General features: G+C 34.4%; 1 protein-coding gene across 1 annotated transcript; it reads right to left on the bottom strand.

The window, feature by feature from the left end:
• Positions 1-988: 988 nt before the first annotated feature.
• SLC66A1L (solute carrier family 66 member 1 like) lies at positions 989-16,496 on the bottom strand. Its single transcript, XM_026705686.2, has 9 exons — positions 16,347-16,496; positions 14,727-14,827; positions 10,680-11,005; positions 9,293-9,422; positions 9,004-9,094; positions 6,618-6,742; positions 6,025-6,120; positions 4,982-5,167; positions 989-2,989 (listed from the first exon to the last, which is right to left on the bottom strand). The coding sequence occupies exons 3-9, from the start codon at positions 10,859-10,861 to the stop codon at positions 2,894-2,896; spliced, it is 906 nt and encodes a 301-aa protein (XP_026561471.1). The 5' UTR covers positions 10,862-11,005; positions 14,727-14,827; positions 16,347-16,496; the 3' UTR covers positions 989-2,893.
• Between the last annotated feature and the right edge of the window lie 3,620 nt (positions 16,497-20,116).

The following is a 20,116-nucleotide window of genomic DNA, read 5'->3' as shown; positions in this document are numbered from 1 at the left end:
CTAGGCCAGGCCTGTCAAACTCCTTGCCCGCAGTCTGCATACATCATTCACTGGCCACACCCATGCCTGGCTTAGCGAAGGGGAAAAAGTCCTGATACGTCACGTGACACCATGACAATGTGAGTTTGACACCCCTGACCTAGGCTTTGCCCATGTGAAGTCACAACTCAAGTGAATCTGAGTGATTGTATCAGCAAAAAACTAATCAGTGGCCAAGTAGGAATAAGAAGTTAAACCTCATAAACACATCTGCTGAGCAGCAACCACTGACATATAATGCTTTTTATCGAGTTAGTCTGAAAATATGCTGAAATCAGATTTTTGTTTTATTTTTTACTTTTTCCAGTGATAGTCCACACATCACTTGTACTATGGTGTCTCTTAGAGTCCTCAGTAAACAAGAAACCATTCAGAATCTGAAGCCTTGTCATGGGATGGGACAGAACAGAACAGATTTTTCTGTCAACAAAGGGAAGAGTTTGGTACAGTTTGAGGAACTATTTTTGTTAGCTGTTTTCAAGTATTTCCTTTTCTGGAACTTCCTTGTCCTTACAATCATGTACTCAGCCATTTTGACAATATGTCACATACATTTGGTAAATATTAAATCATCTCCCATTTCCAATTGACTATATTTATTATTAAAGAACCAAGGAAGTCAAGTGCTTTAAAATTAAACTAAAGCATATAAGTATCTAAATCAAACTTACCAAAAATTTGAAACCTGACTAAAGCAGATTTCAGAGTTGCCCTAGGAATCCACAGCTGGAATGTTCTTGACTTTGCCAACAGCTCAAGATAAAGGAAATCCTCATAATTTCTTCAGGGATGGGTAATATTTATTGTACTTCCAGAAAAAGACTGAAAGGCCTACCTAATCAATACTTGGGATGTCATGGTGATGTTGATGTTCCTCCAGGTGATTTTTATTTACATTTGACATAAAGTTGAGGTTTGGGAAATAAAGAAGAAATCAGTTTTCAACATGTAGTAATGATCTCTTTTATTTGTTTGGGTTTTTTTAGTCTGGTGTAACTGGGTTGGAAACCTCCAAGCATGTTCTTTGTCTGAAAACAGAGGCTAGTAAGAAACAAGGAAAGGCTGTGTTTGTCACAAAACCTTGCATAATATGATAATTAAATACTGAACATATAAAAAAAGGATTTATGTAGGATAAATGCAAATGACATTTAACTTACATGAACATGGACAGCACAATTTTAAAAATATTTTTTGGATATTAATTTACTAAGAAAATACTTCTACTGTTTTGATTAGAAAGCCAAGATAAATCAAGATAAACTCTGCAAGGTTAAGACTTGTGCTATTATTTTGTCCAAAAGGATTTTTATAACAAATCTAAATATAAAGTCCAACAAATTATTAACAATTCAATGGAAAAATCCAATCTGAAAGAAAATAAAAAAAATCCAATATGCATCTGAATATGTTTAACTTATTAAAAAGATCTTTTCCCATTACAGCAGGTGTCCAAAAGCAAGATAGTCAAACTCAAGTCTCCTTTTTTTCCTCTATCCTGCCATCCTACAGACCCTGCTCTTCAAGTATGTAGATGCGCATAGTTAATGTATTAAATTAAAATTCAATATTAATTAAAAGAAACAATGTTTTTATACAGACATGCACACAGAAATGTAAAATTTGGCAGTATCCTCCCAATTCCATGCTGCTCAATTAATTAATTCTTTTTAAAAGTTGACTCAAACATCTCTCTGTACTTAATTCCACCCTCATCAGTGATACATAATAAAACCTAAGAATCTCATTAGGATTAGAAACAAGGCAACCATCCAGAGGGACCAGCTGCAGCAAACCACAGTTCAAAAACGTGCTAAGCTTTTACGGCAACTGATAACAGTTAGAAAATTTTGAAAGTAAAACTCAACAGAAAGAGTATACTTTTTCAACACGATCCTGGGATGACTCCAAAGTGCATTGTAATTCTTTTAGTGGTGCTTTAAAATTAGCACATGTGGAACTAAAATTGATATTTGCACTCAAAAGTATGGATTCAAGTTGCAAGTCTCATTTCAAAATACTGAGCACAGCATCTTTGTTCCCATTGTTCAGATATTGGCAGGAGGATCCATAAGTGTTAGGAATAAGTACTGACAGAGATGGAGAGCGTGGAGCTGGAGCCTTGCTGCCTGCCAGCATGTTGCTTCCAAAACATTCTCCATGGATGGATGTTGCCTTAAGCCTCAACAGAAAGATTTTCTATTCCTGTGGTAAGCTGTTCTTATTTTCATGTGAGATTTGGACTTCCACTACACTATTACTGTGAAATGTGGTTATCCATCTAAAAATCATTATAAAATGCTAATTCCAAAAGGAGTTACCATGATGGTTTCTTTCCCTTCTTCCTATGTTTGGTTCTTCAGCAAAACAAAGGGAGAAATACAGCACTGAAAACATTTTAACAAATGATATTACATTGGCCATGGTTAGCATGCATTACATTGTATAAATTGTCAAGAACTATACATACAACTGTAAATTTGTTTAACAATTAACAACAAGAAAAAGGGAAGGAAAAATAACTGATATCCAGTATTCCAAAAATTGGATAATATCTAAGAATTACAATTCTTAAAATCCAAGCAATGTATTCATCCTGAAACTATTAGTTTTGGCTTCATTACTTTTTGCAATAATTTAAGATTAACCAAAAATCAGCTTTAAGACTAATGTTAATAATCTGAATAACTTAAGAACCTTATTAGTATCATTCTCTGCTTATAAATAAAAAATCTTTAAGGCTTTAGAATGAATATACTGGCAGGGATCCAGAATTGATCTATGTAAATCAACAAGAAGTTAACTACAGATCCAAGCTGTTCTAAAATAATGTACCACCAAAGAAATGTGCACATTAAGAATCTTCATTTATGAGCAAGGGTTCCACCTCCAAGGCCACTGAACCAAGTCTCTTGTTTTGTTGTCTGTACATAATAAATTGTGCAGTTATCTGGATGTAAACTTAAGAGAAATATTATGGAGGTCAAACAAAAACAACTTGATAATGAACATGGCATAATTTAAGAGAAATCAAACAATTTACTCTTACCACTTATTTATTGGTGAAATCAGCATTTGTAGTAAAACACTTTGTGTATAAATACAATAGATGTATACATATATTTAACTGTATGAGGTTTACAATTAAGTATACAAATATCTATTTAGAACAGCATCAAATTTCCTTTGATCTAGATTCCGGTTTCTGCTCTCATACACATGCATGACAATAGAAGGAGGAAATATATAAAAACAAATTCCACATATAAATTGCTTATCCCTTCTCTGGAGAAAATGTTCCTTGCTTCCAGAGTTGAAATAGATAACTGCATGAAGGTAAGAGAGAAACAGACAGACAAACACACACACGTGGGGCAGGGGTGGATGTTTCATTTCTGCTTCGAAATAAAAACATTGTGAAACATACATATCATTGGGAAATATATAAGTAGTCCTTGACTTACGACCACAACTGAGCCCAAAATTTCTGTTGCTAAGTGAGGCACTGAGTTCTGCCCCATTTTATGTCCTTTCTTGCCATAACGTTTGTTGTTAAGTTAGTAACACAGTTATTAAGTGAATCTGGCTTTCCCATTAATGTTGCTTGGCAGAAGGTCACAAAAGGGGATCACATGACCTTGGGACACTGCAACGGTCATAAATATGAATCAGTTGCCAAGCATCTGTATTTTGATCATGTGACCATGGGGATGCTGCAATGGTTGTAAGTGTGAAAAATGGTCCTAAGTCACTGTTTTCAGTGTCACTATAACTTTGAACGGTCACTAAATGAAAAGTAGAGGACTACCTGTACAGCTTTATGTCTTTTTGATACTTCTTGCTCAAACATAAAGTCACAACTTGTATATTAACAGTTTCCAAAATAGCCTAGAGGAAGGAGGGATATGATACTTCAGTAAACTTCTTCCATTAAATGGTTTGTTTGTTTTTGAAAAATCAAAAACCAAACTCTTTTTATTGCTTTGCTATGAGAAAAAAATTATTGCAGCAAGAAGGCTGAACTCAACAAAATTACCTGCTACCAGCTACTAGAATATAAACAATCATAGTGTGGACTACAAGAAAAATGCATTGACTTATACAATGCATTAAATATAACTTATCAGTAAGCATTGATAGTTATTTTATGAAGGATTAAGACAATGGGAAAGGAAAAAACAGTTATGTTTTAAACATTTTATTTATAATTACAAGCTATGGGTTCAGCACTCAAGACATTAGTTTTTTGTATTATGCTAGATTTATGTAGTAAGGGGGTTTAAATCTGAGTATACAAATGTTAGAATAAAGCTAATTTGCAGGACCACACTATATTATTAAATTTTCATTCAGAAAATGTTCAGGTATGGTCTTCCAAGTAAATGCAAGACTATTTGTGGATAAATCCTAAATAATGAAATGTTCCTAAGGATATGTGGAAATGATCACCAAAGTCAAATAAACATTTATTATAATATTTTTTTTCAACATTAGCTCTTTGTTAGCTCACTTTAGGTCCTTGTTAAATTATAGAGAAACTGAAAATATATGAACATGGAAATGAATTCACCCAGTTTTTATAATTTAATAAGAACTTAGGCTTAGTTCCCAAAAAATGTTCGTTCTGATTTTATAGTTTTAGTATAGGATACAAACAATTTTTAACTCAAAGATTAGCAGATTGAAACTATATATAAAAACAAGTTGTCATCTTAACTAAAACGTCTACATACATATTCTGTTCTATAACATCAGCAAAACATATGCCAACTGATCAGAAATCTGATGAAGAAAATCAGTAGTCCTCTTTATCAATTACTATTACATATAAAATCCTGAAAATATTTCAGATAAGAAACTATTACTTTATCATTTGTCAACAAAGCCTTATTAATTTAATTAAGAATTAGAAAGACTATCAATTTTCATTAGAAAAGGATACAAAAATATCTAGTAACAATACTCCAAAGCTCCCAATAAACCAAGGGAGGTGATGCCAGAAATAAAGACTTATAAGATATTGGGTTGCAGGCATCTTTAAGACAAGACTCAGGCCATATGTGCCATTGCCTATCATGGCTAATGCAAACAAAAGATAAGACGTCCCATCTGTCGATCTTCTTTGAAACTAAAGGATAATATAGCAAAGCAGTGTTATAAGTAATTCATCATGTATTTGAAATAACTGTTTTTGTGACCATTGTAAGCTTTTGAATTCATATTGTCCTCTGTTCCACAAAAATAAGAACACAAGAAACTACATTAATCAAACATAGATGGACTCTAGTGTATCCTCCCTGAAATCACCCAAAATTAAAAAAGAAACCACCAATTGGAATTATCTTTATTTATTATTCAATATTTATCATCAAAAAAATTAGTGTTCATTAAAAAAAATGGAAAATTGGGGTAGAAGTGAAAAGATGACTGAGAAACTTGAATCCTGAATAAAAGCACTCAGTATTACAATGGATTTTTTTTAAGACTCCATTTGTAAAAAATATTCAAGATTAATCTCAAATGCAAATCTAGAGTCTTGCCATCTATAATTTCAGGAAATTTTTAATGACTTAGCACAAATAAATATTAAAACTACCAGGTTTTTTTGGATACTGAAGAAATTAATTATTCCAGTCCTGTTTCTTCTTAATAAAGTAAATCTAGCCTTGTTCTCAATAAACAGAATCTAAATGCAATAGAAGCCCCCAGTTAAAACCATAAGCATTTAGAAAATTCAGCTTATTTTACACATAATTCAACCAATATTTCAATGCTAATTGCTTTGTTTACTGACCATTTTCACAACTTTTAAGAGTATCATATTTCAACTGCAAATGGATGAAGTCATAATTTTGGATATGTATTTTCTAGTTGATATGTGTGACATATTCTATTGTGATTTTAGAAGTGAGATTGTAATTGATCATTCATTTTCTTGATGAATGTTATAGGTAGGCACATTATCTTCAGAACTAATAAACTTACATTTTTATGGAGCTGAGAAATTCTAGATCCCAAGTAAAACACACACGATAAATAGCCACAAACAAAGCCTGATATTTCAGCCATGCCGTGAGACTTCTGAAGAGTTTAAAAAATAGAAAAATATTTACATTTGCAGAAGGCAATTCTAAAACAGCTTGTGAATAGCATGCCATGTACTAAAACAGTGAACATGGAAATCCTTGTCAAAATTGAAAACTGAGTCTTCTAAATATTGGGGATAGTAGATATTTTCTTTATAATTTGAGTTTGTTACAATCTTTAGAAATATTGTATAGTTTACAAATATTAAGATAAGGACTCCCTCAGGTAGAGTTCATCTTCTGAAAACTATATAGATATATCTACATGGTTTTCTTTGCAAAATATTAAAGGGGTTTGATGCTTTCTTCTTCCAGAATGTTTTTTTTTAACTTCCATTGTAGCTTACAGTCATGGGATATCCCATCTGCGTATCAACTAGCTCCATTTCTGTGTAGGGTTTTGTTTCTGCTTTCATTTTGGGAAATCAGTCAAGGTTAGCTTGCCTAATATATCTACATGGAAATTTGACAGTAATTTAAACAAGGATTTACCTCATTGGATCCCAAAATAGTATTCTGGATGTTATTTCTCATCAACAGCTGAGTAGGTAAGATTAAACAGAGTAATAAGCATATCAGGACCCAGGCTATACAAGAATATTTCGTATTCATTCCACCTTGAAAGACAAATGAAAAATAGGGCTAACAAAATATTTGATTGTTAAAAAAACTGTTTGCAATGTAAATGGTACTATTCTAATACAAGTGAGCAACATGGGATTTTTATATTGACTCAATTGTTTTGCCATCAATGACCTTGCAACATAAATTTTGCAATAATCCTATGTAGTACCAGTTGTGTTTATTTGGTCAATGTCTACTAAGATTTTAAAATATACAAAAGTAAAATTGAGTGGATGAAATAAAATACCAACATAACAAGGAGGTTGAAAAGATATAAGGTAAGCTATTATAATTATATGTTAATTAATTCTGCAGATGTAAATCTAAAATACTGCAATATATGAAATTAAAGCACGTCACCTAAAAGTGAAATAAAAGTAAAATAAAAGTGGTTATCCCAGAGACCAGTTTTGCTTTATTTTCACTGTGGCTACTGACCAAGTAATCAAAGATTGTGAATCTTCCAGATGATTCAGATACAAATTATCTGGCCTTCCTTGGAACTTAAATATTGGAGGAAGAATTTTAAAAAACCTGAACTCCCTATAGAATTTATAATGTAATAATACATGAAAAATAGGTTGAATTCATTGTAATCGAATGGGCAGGTATGCTTGGTTAATGGGGTTTTGAAATACCTGCCTAGCACCAATGCAGATTATATTATGCCTGGCTAGGAAAAATGTTCTCCTCAACCCAGAAAAAGTTAAGATTTTATAAGTATTTTGCTTCTTCCCACACCTCTTTGTTGTACCCAATTTCTGTCATATTGGGGCAACCTATTAACTTTAGCTTCTTCATATACTTTATCCTTTGCTTGGTCATATCTGAAAAACGTGCACAATGCCAGCCTCTGCTCGGCAACCTATTTCCAGGATGAAGCAAAATTATTCATTAATTTTCCAGCTCAGTTGGAAAGAATATGATTTTCAGCAATTAATTCATCCACTTCTTTCATGCCCTTAACCTGGATTATGGGCATTCCTATCTTAAGCCTTAACTGGGTGTTTGCTGTTCTATTGGGGGCATCAAGGATTGATTTCAAGAATTTTGTTTGCACCGATTCTAGTGCATCCTTCTTTGCCTACATTTCCACTTATGCACTGTAAAAACATTTAGGCCAATGAACTGGCCTCAAAAAGTGTGAATGCTGCAGGACTAATTGGTCTCTCCTTACCTAGAAAAGGTACTTTCTAGTAATTGAAGATCTAAACATTAGCTACATTGCTTAATTCTGGTGCTCATTCCAGGTGCCTTTAGAATGGAAAACCACTGCAAAGTATTTAAATGAAATATGCTTTATGACATCCATGATAGTTGAGTGGCTCTAGAAAAGGCCAGAATTTTAGATTTCTCAAAATTTACAACCTGTTGATTTTGTCTGCAGTACCATGATATTTCTATCATTGTTCTTTTCAACCCTATATGGGATTTGTGAAATTATAGCAATTTCCTCAGCATGGAAGACTATAGGGATTTTGTACCTTGATAGTTTAGAAGTCTAGGTTATGAAAAAGGTCACACTGAATTGATATATATATATATATATATATATATATATATATATATATATATATATATATATATATATATGTATGTTTAAAAAAGAGGGGATAAAAACACACCCGCTTTCAGAACAATCAATGTGCCAGAGGGGCATTTGAGGATTACACCTCACTCTTATATCTTTATGGGAGACACGAACTGCCCTTATGCCATCAAAATGAAGTAAGATCACAAATGATGTTAAATGTATTGCACTAGTGGAATGTGATGTATTTTATATTTCCTTTTTGTATGTATATACATCTGTTACTGTGAACCAGGGGTGACAAACTCGTAACCCATGGCTGGATGCGTCATGTGCTGGCCTGCCCGGTTTAGTGAAGGGGAAAAAAGTCCTGCTACATCACATGATGCTGCTGTGACGCCACGAGTTTGACACCTCTGCTGTGAACAATGGGACAAATTCATGCTGTAACTTGCCAACAACAGCAAAATATCCTTCAGCAACAAGGTTTGTGATCAGTTATTCAGGCTTTTAGCTTCATCTTGATCTTGTCGACATGTTTTTCTGCTGATGTTTCATGTATGCTATTGTAAAATCACAGAATTCTAAATGCAACAATTTTAATCTTATCCTGTAACTCCATCATGCCATTTAAATTTGCATAGTTTGGGCAATTTTAAATGTCACATATAAATATTGAAGACATTACCTACTACTACAAAGATCTCAAATGAAGATACTTACATTTTGTTATCTTCTGATTTTTTAACTTATAGTAGAAAAACTGAGAAATCACAATTATGTCCATGTTAATATAAAAAATTGCAGTTACAGTCTGGAAAAAAGTAAAAAGAATCAATCCTAAGTTAACATATCAATTTATAAAATATATAATACTATACATATCAAAAGTTTTGCTCACTCACTCTTGTTTTTTTCTTTTAGAGAGGATTCAAGAAAAAGAACAAAAGTGCATATTTATATATAATAGCCATTGTCAAGTATATAAAACTAAAACTCTAGCAAAATTTACCTGTATCGGAAGTTGATCTGTCAAATAGCACCCAATAAAATTGGTGAGGTCTCCTGCAAGCCAGCACAGCAGAAAACTCAAAGAAAGTGCTTGCTCCACTTTTCCATTCTGGTAGGCTACATAGAGTTGACTGGGGAAAAAACAGTAACAATAACAATGGAATTATCCAGCTACTCAGTGCTCATAAAATGCATGAGAATCAACTCAGATAAAAGCAAAGATAAGGATAGTATACAGAAGTAAAGAAATGAACTCTCTGAAATAGAACGAAATAGAACCATATAATATTGGCTGCAATTATTTTCAGAGTACAAGAAAAATCTTCTCTCACAAATTATTAATTAATCTCTGAAGACAAGTAGTAATACAGGTAAGTCCTTGACTTATGACCATTCATTTAAGAACCATTCAGACTTACGGCACTGAAAAAACTGACTTATGACTGGTCTTCCCACTTATGACCATCACAATGTCACATAATCAAAATTTGAGCACTTGACAGCTAGCTGAATAACCGCAGTGATTTAACAACTGTGCAAAAAAGGGCTGTATAATCAGGTGCTATTCAGTTAATGACTGTATTGCTTAGTGACAGAGGTTCCAATTCCAACGGTCATATATTGAGGACTACCTGTATCCATACTGTACAAGCAAGGAATGAATTTGTTCCTCTTGGCATATGCCTTGTTTCATGGCAAAATCCACTTCCTTCATATAGCAAAGGTATCAATGTATTATGCTGTTTAGGTCTGAGAGATAGTGACTGGCTCCAAGGTCACCAGTTGGCTTCCATCACCAAGGAAGGACTAGAACTTGGGTCTCCCCATTGCTAGTCTACCCCCTTAACCACTACATCATAATGGCTGTCTATGAGCAAAGAATGGAGGTCAAGGGATTATTGACTAGGATTTCACGACTGAGAAAACATTGTACTATTGATTATTCTGGCTCGTCCTGTAGTGGAGGTTTTTTCCTCAAAACACACATAAGCTTAACATGGAACTGAGTCCAGAAAGAGCCCCAGGGAATATAGGATAATGCATCCCACATATGCCATGAATGGTTATTTCTTGATTTTTCAAAGAAAAAGTTGTATATTCATTTTTCCTCCAAGATAAAGCAGTCACTGCTCTTGTAGGAAGGAGCTTCAGATGACATAGATTGGTGTTTTCAAGATACTGCCCCAATAGGATATAGCCAACTAGTTTATCAAGCATCACAGAATACCTTAAACAGAAGAAACATGCTGCTCTGGGTTATCTATTTATAATATGTAGAAAGGAACAGAAATCCATCAAAGAATAAACCAGACTGGCAATTTCTGAGTAAAGCCTCAGGCAAGATTGCTCATGATGAAGCTGAAAAATACTTAAAGGTTTAAACTCACGGCAGTGCAGCAAACAGAAAGCAGGCAACAGAGATCAGTCCCAGCAGAATGCTCCAGTATTCCCATGCATTCCTGACACATTCTTCAAGAAGATACCAAATCCAGGGTGTTCCATTCAGACACAGTTTCTTAGCTTCTACTGGAGAAATATTTAAAGCAGGGGGATGAAGCTGAAAAGCCATCTATTCAGGTTCAGAGATATTACTTCAAATTTGGCTCTGCTTTGAATCCCATACAAATCCTTTTATCAATTTTGAATACGTTCTTGCCCTTGTCCAAGCTCTCACACAGAGATGGATAATTTGCCTCCAACCTCACAGATGGGCCTGCAATTCAAACAAAATAACATACCCACCATGAATACATCAATTTAAAAAGACAGATCCAAATTATTCTATTTGGACACATATGAAAGGCAAAGTCAAAGCAAGGAAAATTTGGTAGACATTAACCCACAGTGCCTAAACATGTTTACAGATTGAAGTTAGATATTTTTGTACAGTTATTGTTTATTTTTAAGTACAACACAAATGTTTAAAAGGAGTTTAAAGCTCATAAAGCAGAGGTTCCCAATCCCCAGTCCATGGCCGCATCGTGACAGAAACTGGGCCGTGGAAACAGAATGCAGGCAGTACACAAAACCACACACCCTCCAGTCTGCGGAAATACCTCTCTGCATAGAACCAGTCCTAGTTGTGCTTTTAAAGTTGTAGCAACGTTTCGGCAGAATCTCATCTGCCATCATCAGGCTTCTGTACACACACACACACACACACACACACACACACACACACACGGAAACCAATCAAACAGACATCATGGTTGTAGGCAAGAGCCAGAAGACAGCAATGGTGAAAAGCTGGAGAAGTACCAGGGCCTGAAAGACGAACTAGAGAGGATGTGGAAAGTAAAGGCCAAGGAGGTCCCAGTGATGGTAGGATCATTTGGGTTGTGATACCAAATTGGAAATGTAGTTCTAACAGAACCCAGGAACAACATCAGAGCCCTCTGTCCAGAAGGGTGCAGTGCTAGGAACAGCTAAATAATTGTGTAGAACCCTCAAACTCCTGGGCCTCAGGGAGAAATCCGAGACTGAGGAAGACATACTGTATACCACTCATATGGATGGGAAGAGAATTTTTTTTGAAAAACAGGAATATTAGCAAATAGATATAACATAAGAAAAGAAAAATAATTGTCACATACATTTTTATTTTTTACACTATTTGGCATTTTTACATTATAAGAATGGATACGTATTATTAAAACATTTAAATGATGGAATCAAATGACTAGCTTTTTAAACAGATTTGCCACAGTTTTCCTGAGTTTAATTTGCTACATTTGTTCTGTATGCGTATCATGTTGCATCCTTTTGACCATTATCCAAATGTTAATGGCATTTGGAAGGGGGCAGAGCGAAGGAAGAAAATTGCTATTTTCCTGAAAGAGTTTGTAACTTCTTACTTCCTCCAATTCTTGTTTCCAACTAAGATCTTCCAATATAAAACAGCACAAGGCTCAACACAGCAAAGCAGTTTTCAACATAAATGCAGTGCTGTTTCTTGTACGACCCTTGTTTATTTCATGCAAAACCACAAAGAGTTGTATCCTTTATACATATTGTATTCAGATAAAGTATCTTATTTTTAAAAAAATATTATCATTTGTAGAATGGCATTTGTAAAGTTGTTTTGGAATAATTTCCAGATAGGTAGTTACTCTGCAAAAAAAACCCCACCTTTAAAATAATAAATAACTCTAAAATAATTTTGTTTAGCTCTTTTTTGTCTTTAAGGTATTACAAAGCTCTTTATATTATTTATATAACTTTATTTTTAATGCAAAAACTTATTTTTGATACACAGAAAAATGTTTAATTCAAGGAAAAATAATGCAGAAATATTTAGGAACCATTATGCACTAGAATGAAAAATTAAAATCCTTTATTTAACATATGTTTATATTCTGGGTTTTAAAAATATATTAGGTCCCACTTGGTTATATAGTTAGAATGATTAATATGGCTTAAAAGCCTAGTTCTTATATCCCATTTTGTTGTCATATATTTTACCTAAAGTATAAATAAAAGTAGCTAAGGGATTTTAAAAGCAACTCTCCATATTATGTTAATATACATCCTATGTAACTAATTTTTATTGAAAATTAAAGGATTGAATGAAACTTCCTAAAATTGAAACATTAAAGCAATGAAATATATCTTGTACTGACACTTTCCAAATTTCATTTGTATGTTCAGTATTATGAAACCAGAGAAAAGATTACAATAATGATTCTGATCTGACCCTCCTGCCCAGTCAAGGGGGATGTGTAGAAATGATAGGAGTAAGATGGTCCTTCAAATACTATGACTCCATGTCATGTAGGGTTTTGTAGGTAATAATCAACTCCTTGACTTACATGTGGAAAAAAAAAAACCTGGAAGCCACTGCAGCTTGCAGAACAAAGTTATAATACAGGCAAAGAACACACACCCCTAATTTTTCTTCCTCATCCCTAGGATCCTACTGATCAGCCCCGCCAAGGGGTACCTACTCAGAACAGCTTCTGCCTACAGCACTCAGCAGATACCCTGGCCTATCCAAACACTCTCCTGCTCTCACTAGGCAATCATCCAAACAGATCTAAGGGTGATCAGAGCCAAGTGCTCTTCCCTCTCCAGGGTCCCTCTGAGGCAGTGGATTTGTTTTGAGTAAAATGGATGAACATGTACAGATAGCTCCTGAATCATCCACATAAGCTTTGTAAAAGATTCCATTATTTTCACAATTTTATAAAATACGATATCACACATCTGCTCTCTTCTGCTTGCCTAGTGCTAATTAGCAAAGTACATATCCCGAAAATATAAGGGCATGAATTACTCAATCTATTATCCAATATTCAACATTTAGTAAAACATTTGAACCTGAGCATGAAACTGCATCAGCAAAAGTTTGATTCTTATGCTAAAATAGCACTACTACTTTGTCCCAGTTAATAATTGGGAAATACAGAGAGAAATATGGGATATTTGAGAAACAGTGAGATGGACTGATTGCAGAAAAACTGGGATCTTTTGCACCTCCAATTTTAGATAGTACCTGTTATTTGTAAAAGATAGGACTTTCCTTACAATACCACCTCTGTGAGATAATTTGGCTTGAAAAAGAATATCTAGAATCACCGAGAGACTTTGGACAGCTGAGGCCAGACTGGACAGAGGTCTCCCCAGTCTTTCCTTGATTTGATTTACTGAAGATGAAATTTTGTTTTTGGAATATATCTGTTTTTACTAGAATGGAGAGATTACCAGATGTAATTAATCACCTTCAAATTGGTTCAGTTTTTATCCCATATTGGAATAGATATTGGAAAATTCTGCTTTACACAGATTTGAAATTAAATTTTATTTTAGTTTTGGAAATTTAAATAACAGAAAAACTTTTTTCTTTAAATTATTTATTTTTCTTTTTAAAATCTGTAGAAACTCAGGGAATTTTACATCTGTATGTACATCAAAGTATATGGTTCAATTATGTCATAGATTATTGATGATCTACTATACTAATAGAAAGAGATTACTTTTTCCCCTATGTTGAAAAAAAAAGGAATTTGAAAGCCATACCAACATATGGTACGTTTTATTGTTTGCTATTTAACTATTTATTTTTTGCTATTTAACTAAACTTATCTAAGCCACCTTTATTATTCAAAGTCGTATTGTTAATTTAATTAATTTGTATTGCACTGAAATCTTCACATACAAATTCAGAATCAAAGCCTTTGAAGTTTAGTAGGGACCGTACTCTAAAATTAATACTTTTCTTTAAGTTCATTGTCTTAGTTCCGACATCTTAGGAACTCTGACAAGCAGCTTTTTTAAAAAAGAGTTTATTTTATCACTTTTTTTACAGTTTGAAATGGAGACAAAGGATGTGAAATCAGAAAAAAAATCAAAATAAACAGCTGTAAAACTAAAACAGTAATGCAGTAAGGAAAAAAAATCAATGCAATGCATTATTAAAGTAGAATACACTTCATTACCTCAGGGCCTGCATGTTCCTGAGAAGCCTCTGAGACAATTCTAACAACATAGTGAACATCAAACTGGCAGTGAATATTGGTAGAAATTAACATCTTGTATCCTTTAAGAAAAACAAAACAATTTGCTTCAGTCAAACAAATATTTTGATTATGATATCTTATTTTCCTCATATTCTTGTAGGAGGATGCCCAAATTTATTCAGCAATACTTATACCTTATTTTTGAAATTTAACTGGACATCTATAAAGCTTAGCTATAAACAGTATTAGAGAAAGCAAGCAAAAGAGTTTATACAGGTAAGCCTACAATTCTTATGAGGCTGAAAATCTGGCCTTTGGCTTTCTGCCTTGATAATATCTCCTTAGATTCCTGTTATTCTGCTCCTATGTTGCTAATTAGGCCATACCAGCAATTGTCAAGCAATGATCTTACTATCACAAAGTTTTCATAGAAAACCTGTCAGGTGTGCTCATAGCCAAGGTTGGCAGATGCTTTTAAACCAATTCTACACCTTAACCTTTGGAGATTAAAAACAATGGCTCATATTTCAGGCAATATTCAAAAATAATCTCCAAAGTAAACAATTTCCAACAATGTAATTAACAGAAAAGAACTAGCCATCTCTCACCAGATACACATATGCAAACAGAATTATCTGGTTCAGACATTGTTTTACACCATAATTTGGGTTTTACAAACCACAGTGAATAATATTTATAAAACATTATGCCAAACCTACATCAGCCACATTATGATGTAATGCCATGTGTGAACATACTTCACAATCACACTTTGACAACAGGGAGCCTGCACAGGAGCTAATATCATACAGTAATCACAGATTAATAGAGAAACTGGCCCACCTTCCACTACTTCATTTTCTTGTCATTGTACAGGTAATTAATTTTAGATAATGTGACAGTTGCTAAAAAGGGTAAGTCTCATCAATTCCAGTTCCAGCCTTTTTCAAACACCCATGGAAAGCAAGAAAGAACCGGTGGAAGCGGAAAATGCCTGTTATCTCAAATTTGGAGCTTCACATAAATATTTGATCTTTGAAATGGTGCCTATGAGTTTAAGAACAGGATTGATGCACCGATAGATGAAATTCTGCATATTCACCAGCCATCTAACACTGACAAATTATTCTGAATATGTCAAAGGAAGAGCTACAACTAAATTCTCCTCTCCCTCTTCAGCTTGGTGCCCTCCAGAAGTGTTGGGTTCTAATGTATGTATGTATTCTCTTAGAGCAACAATAAAAAAGATGCCAAATTTCATGTTTCTATTTCATGCTCTATCTCTCCTCCCATCAGGTGTCTTCAGGGTGTGTTGGCCTTCAATTCTCATAACTCTCACCCTAGCCTAGCCTTCATCCTTAATGGATAGGAACTATGGGAACTGGAGTCCAAAATACCCAAAAGCCACCAGGTTGAAGAATGATGGCTTAAAAACCATCCTTAAACCAAGCTAGGCTGATGAAACGCTTGTAAGAACCAGGCAGATGGTTGGCTCAAGGCTTTTGGGTCAGCTTTTGGAGAGGTCAGGGATGGTTCTTATCTGACCCGGGAGAAGCTTCCCAAGGGCTGGCTCCGTTATCTCGAGTGGGAACAGGTTACCCTGGTTTTCCAAACCGGTCTTCTCTTCGGTCCCGCTGGCTGATTTCTTCTACCGTCTTGCCCGCGTCCCCCGTGGTCCAAACCTCCTCTCTTTCTTCCAGTCGCCCAACAAAAGCAGCGGGGCGGCGAAGCGCATCCCCGCGGCCCCCCGAGCGCCGAGCGGCCGTTTCCTTCCTTTGGCCACAACGGAGGAAGAGAGAAAGGAGGCTGAGGGTTTGCAGCTCCCTCTGCTGCCCGCCAGCCGCCTTTTCGTAGGTGATCCTCCAGGAAGGGAGAATAGTTTCGAGTGTGTGTTTGTGTGTATGCTTGGTTTGTGTGTGTGTGTGTGTGTGTGTGTGTGTGTGTGTGTGTGTGTGTGTGTGTGTGTGAATGTGAGTGTTAAGAGCCGAAAGTTCCAGGTATCCCAGTCAACGTTTGCCTTGTCTCGACGCTGCTCTGTTGGGTGGGACATCCTACAAAAACATTTATTTAATTACTTTATTGTCATTGCATCTCGTACAACGAAATTAAATGCCATCTTCAATCTACATTATAACTATAAAAATAAAACACAAACATACATCCTTCACATTCAATACAGTTAAATTGAAAATCTCTACATTATTATTTTATTTCCTTCCCCCCACACCACATCTCAATTTAAGCCTGAATTTGTTTAAAATGTGGTTCTCACACACAACCCCTGGAGTATTTTATAAAATAAAAAGATGGGGTATAAATCAAAGAAGCTTCCTGACAATTCATTATGGTTTCAATGCCTATTTTCATCCTGCCCCTATTCTTTTCCTCATGATAAAATACCTTGCATAAAAAGGCTGCTCGTGACCAAGGAAATGAGATACTGCTTTGCCTTTGGTGTTTTGTTTTTTTAGAACATAAAGCATCCCTATCAGTTACCTTGGGTGGTGGACTAGGCACATACAAATCTCTCTCCCCACACCCTCCTTTTATAGGATAACATGCAACTCAGCCTGTATTGTATTAGATTCAGCACCAAAAAAAAGTAATGATCTTTTTTTAAAAGCATTGCTTCTAAATGTTAGGACTATCAGGAATTATCTCCCACCAGTAAGACCAAATGAATATATGTCTGCGTTTTTAAGAGTACCAGTTAAACATTATGGAATTGTAGAAAAAATAAGGAGGTCTGAGGAGAGTGATCAAGATGGCAGCTACAAGCATGGGATCAAAATCCTACCGCATAATGCAAGCAAAAAGGGGCAAGACTTCAGTCTCATGAAGGTGGCCATCATCATGTCCTTATTACTTTATTTAATAACTATTTGTTTGTTTATTTATTACTTTATTTATTTATTTCTCAAATTTTATCTAATCGACATCTCACTAAAGGTGAGTACAGATAGCATACAATAAATATAGTTATTGCTACATTGATAAATTAGACTATCTCTTTTTAACAACTATTTTTAACTACTATTTTTCTTTCCTTGATTAACTGAACTTTACACTACTTTCTACACTACTTTTTTTTACTTGTAACTTCGCAAGACTAATGGCAGCAATTGTTATGTGTACCTCTCCATTTAGTCTACCAGCGACATTGACCATTTGCTTAGATTGATAATTGAAATGATCTTAACATTCATGGAACAATGGCTCTAGCAGTGATGATCAGTTAAAATATTAAGTGATACAATCATATTGAGATACACTTCCATATACAAGATGCTGGTACAGAAAATAAGGGATGGTAAAATTTTCATAGTCTTTGGCTGCTTATAGATTATAGTAAACAGTATTTTCTGTGATGTAACAAAGCAATTATTACTATACATACTTCAAAATAATTTGAAAAATGCTTCACATCCTGAAATAAGCTATCAAATCTTGCTGATATTCATAAAAAATTTATTTTTCCAAGCTTCCGCATGACAAAAAGAGTCAAGATCATTACATATAATTCAGTCAGGTTTTACTTATTGTAATTGCATGAATAAATGCTCACAATCTTGAAAAAAGCAGAAAGATATCTCAGAGTGGGCTTGAGCACATGTGCTGTACCTTCCTTTGTTAAAACATTTTTCTTTCTGGAATGCTAAAGAATTTTCTCTCACACATTTTTCTTCTTCAAAGAAGCCACATCTTTTCTTGAAATGGCGTATTGTACTTCATTTTTAAAAATAAACACAATCATGATATGTATATCGGTAAACTTGCTCCTAGTTCTTACTAAGGAAGTTTGATTGTCTGAAAATAGTACAATATATTGCTTATAAATGAAGCCTGTGTTTATCTGCTCCTAATCTTTTAGCAGTCTAAATCTGATCAATGCAGGGTTTTCAATCAATACATCATTTCCACATTTTCTGCTGAGAAAACCCCAACAATCTAGTGAAATGCATGACTGTGATAATAACATCTTATAACAACATCTAGGTTTATAATAATAATAATAATCATTATCATCATCATCATCAACATCATTTATTTTCAATATGATTTTTATAGAAACTTTGAACAAGTCTAAAGTAGCTGCCCACCCACCCAAAATAGAACCTTTTAAACCAAACTTCAGTCTTACATAAGCCTACAATTCCTGGAACTCATTGCCAGAACTTCCTGGGAATTCTTGTGGCAAAAACATTCACATCTTTTCCCGCCAGCAGCTTTAAGATGCAATACCAATCTTTAGAATTTGAGTGATAGCTGCACCAAGCTTAAATGAAGAGTGAAAAATGGGAAAGATACAGAATGGGAAAGAATCCGTGGTGATGCAGTAGTTAGAATGCAGTATTTGCACACTGTTCAATATAGAAATGGAGTTTGCGATACAAAAACAATAAAAATATTAAAATACCCCCCCCAAAAAAAAGAAGAATGCAGTATTTGCAGACTAACTCTGCTCATAGCCAGGAGTTTGATCCTGACCGGCTTAAGGTTGTTTCAGCTTTCAATTCTTCTGAAGTCGGTAAAATGAGGAACCAGATGTTTGGAAGCAAAATGCTGACAGCTCAGAGAATGCTACGGAGTGGTACATAACTCTAAACACTATAGTTATTGCTATAGCCAACCCAAACCATAACAATTTTCAAGAACAAAAATAAGGATCTGAATCTTGCTTAGTATGGCACTTCTTATTAGAATAAAATGATTCTTTCACAATGATCTGGGCCCCTATTTTAATGGTCAAAATTCATATTCTGAAGCTTCATATGTATTGTTAACAAGTACAATAGATGCAGAGAGCTAGATTGTGAGTGCCACCTTGTGAGTGAAAAGGTGTGGGAGAGAGAAAGAGGATATGCAAAAAAAAACCACTTATATCTACTCTGAATTGTGTGATATGTTTCTCTAAACATCTGGAGCCATAATGTGTGCAACACCCTGGTTGTTACTTTTTACATTAAAATTCATCAAAATAGCACACTCAGTATTGACTAGATTATTGTTAACATTAATTCTAGGAAATATTTTTAATGCCCCAAGAAAAATTACTGCCATAAGAAGAAAAATTTCCTAACTTTTTCATTTTTTTTTTTTTTTGTTCTCTGAAATAGAAAAGAAGAAGGCCTTTCGGTAGAATAAGGAACTATTTTTGCTTTCTCATGGAGAGATACATACCGTAGATACATCAAGAGGAAGGTTGATAGTAGTAGTAAGGCCAGAACAATAGCCTTACTACTAAGTGTTAAATGCAAATAAAATTCAGTGACTAAGTTAGATAAAACAATCACATGAGTCTAGAAAGAAAAATGAATTGTACATATATAACTAATACACACAATTATTTTCTCTCTTAAAAATATTAA

The sequence above is a fragment of the Pseudonaja textilis genome, chromosome 4, assembly GCF_049901715.1.
Source record: "Pseudonaja textilis isolate UNSWEBS1 chromosome 4, rPseTex1.2, whole genome shotgun sequence".
Lineage (NCBI taxonomy): Eukaryota > Metazoa > Chordata > Lepidosauria > Squamata > Elapidae > Pseudonaja > Pseudonaja textilis.
Note: the sequence above shows the minus strand (reverse complement) of the source record. Positions and strands in the feature narration are given on the sequence as shown.

What these genes read in the sequence shown, in the direction of transcription:
- SLC66A1L (XM_026705686.2), bottom strand. Translation starts at nt 10,861, where the DNA reads ATGGCTTTTCAGCTTCATCCCCCTGCTTTAAATATTTCTCCAGTAGAA. An exon ending in CAGATCAACTTCCGATACAG is followed by an intron (nt 9,095 to 9,292) that starts GTAAATTTTGCT and finishes ACTTTTTTCCAG; the next exon opens with ACTGTAACTGCAATTTTTTA. An exon ending in TATTGTTACTAGATATTTTT is followed by an intron (nt 2,990 to 4,981) that starts GTATCCTTTTCT and finishes GTTTACATCCAG; the next exon opens with ATAACTGCACAATTTATTAT.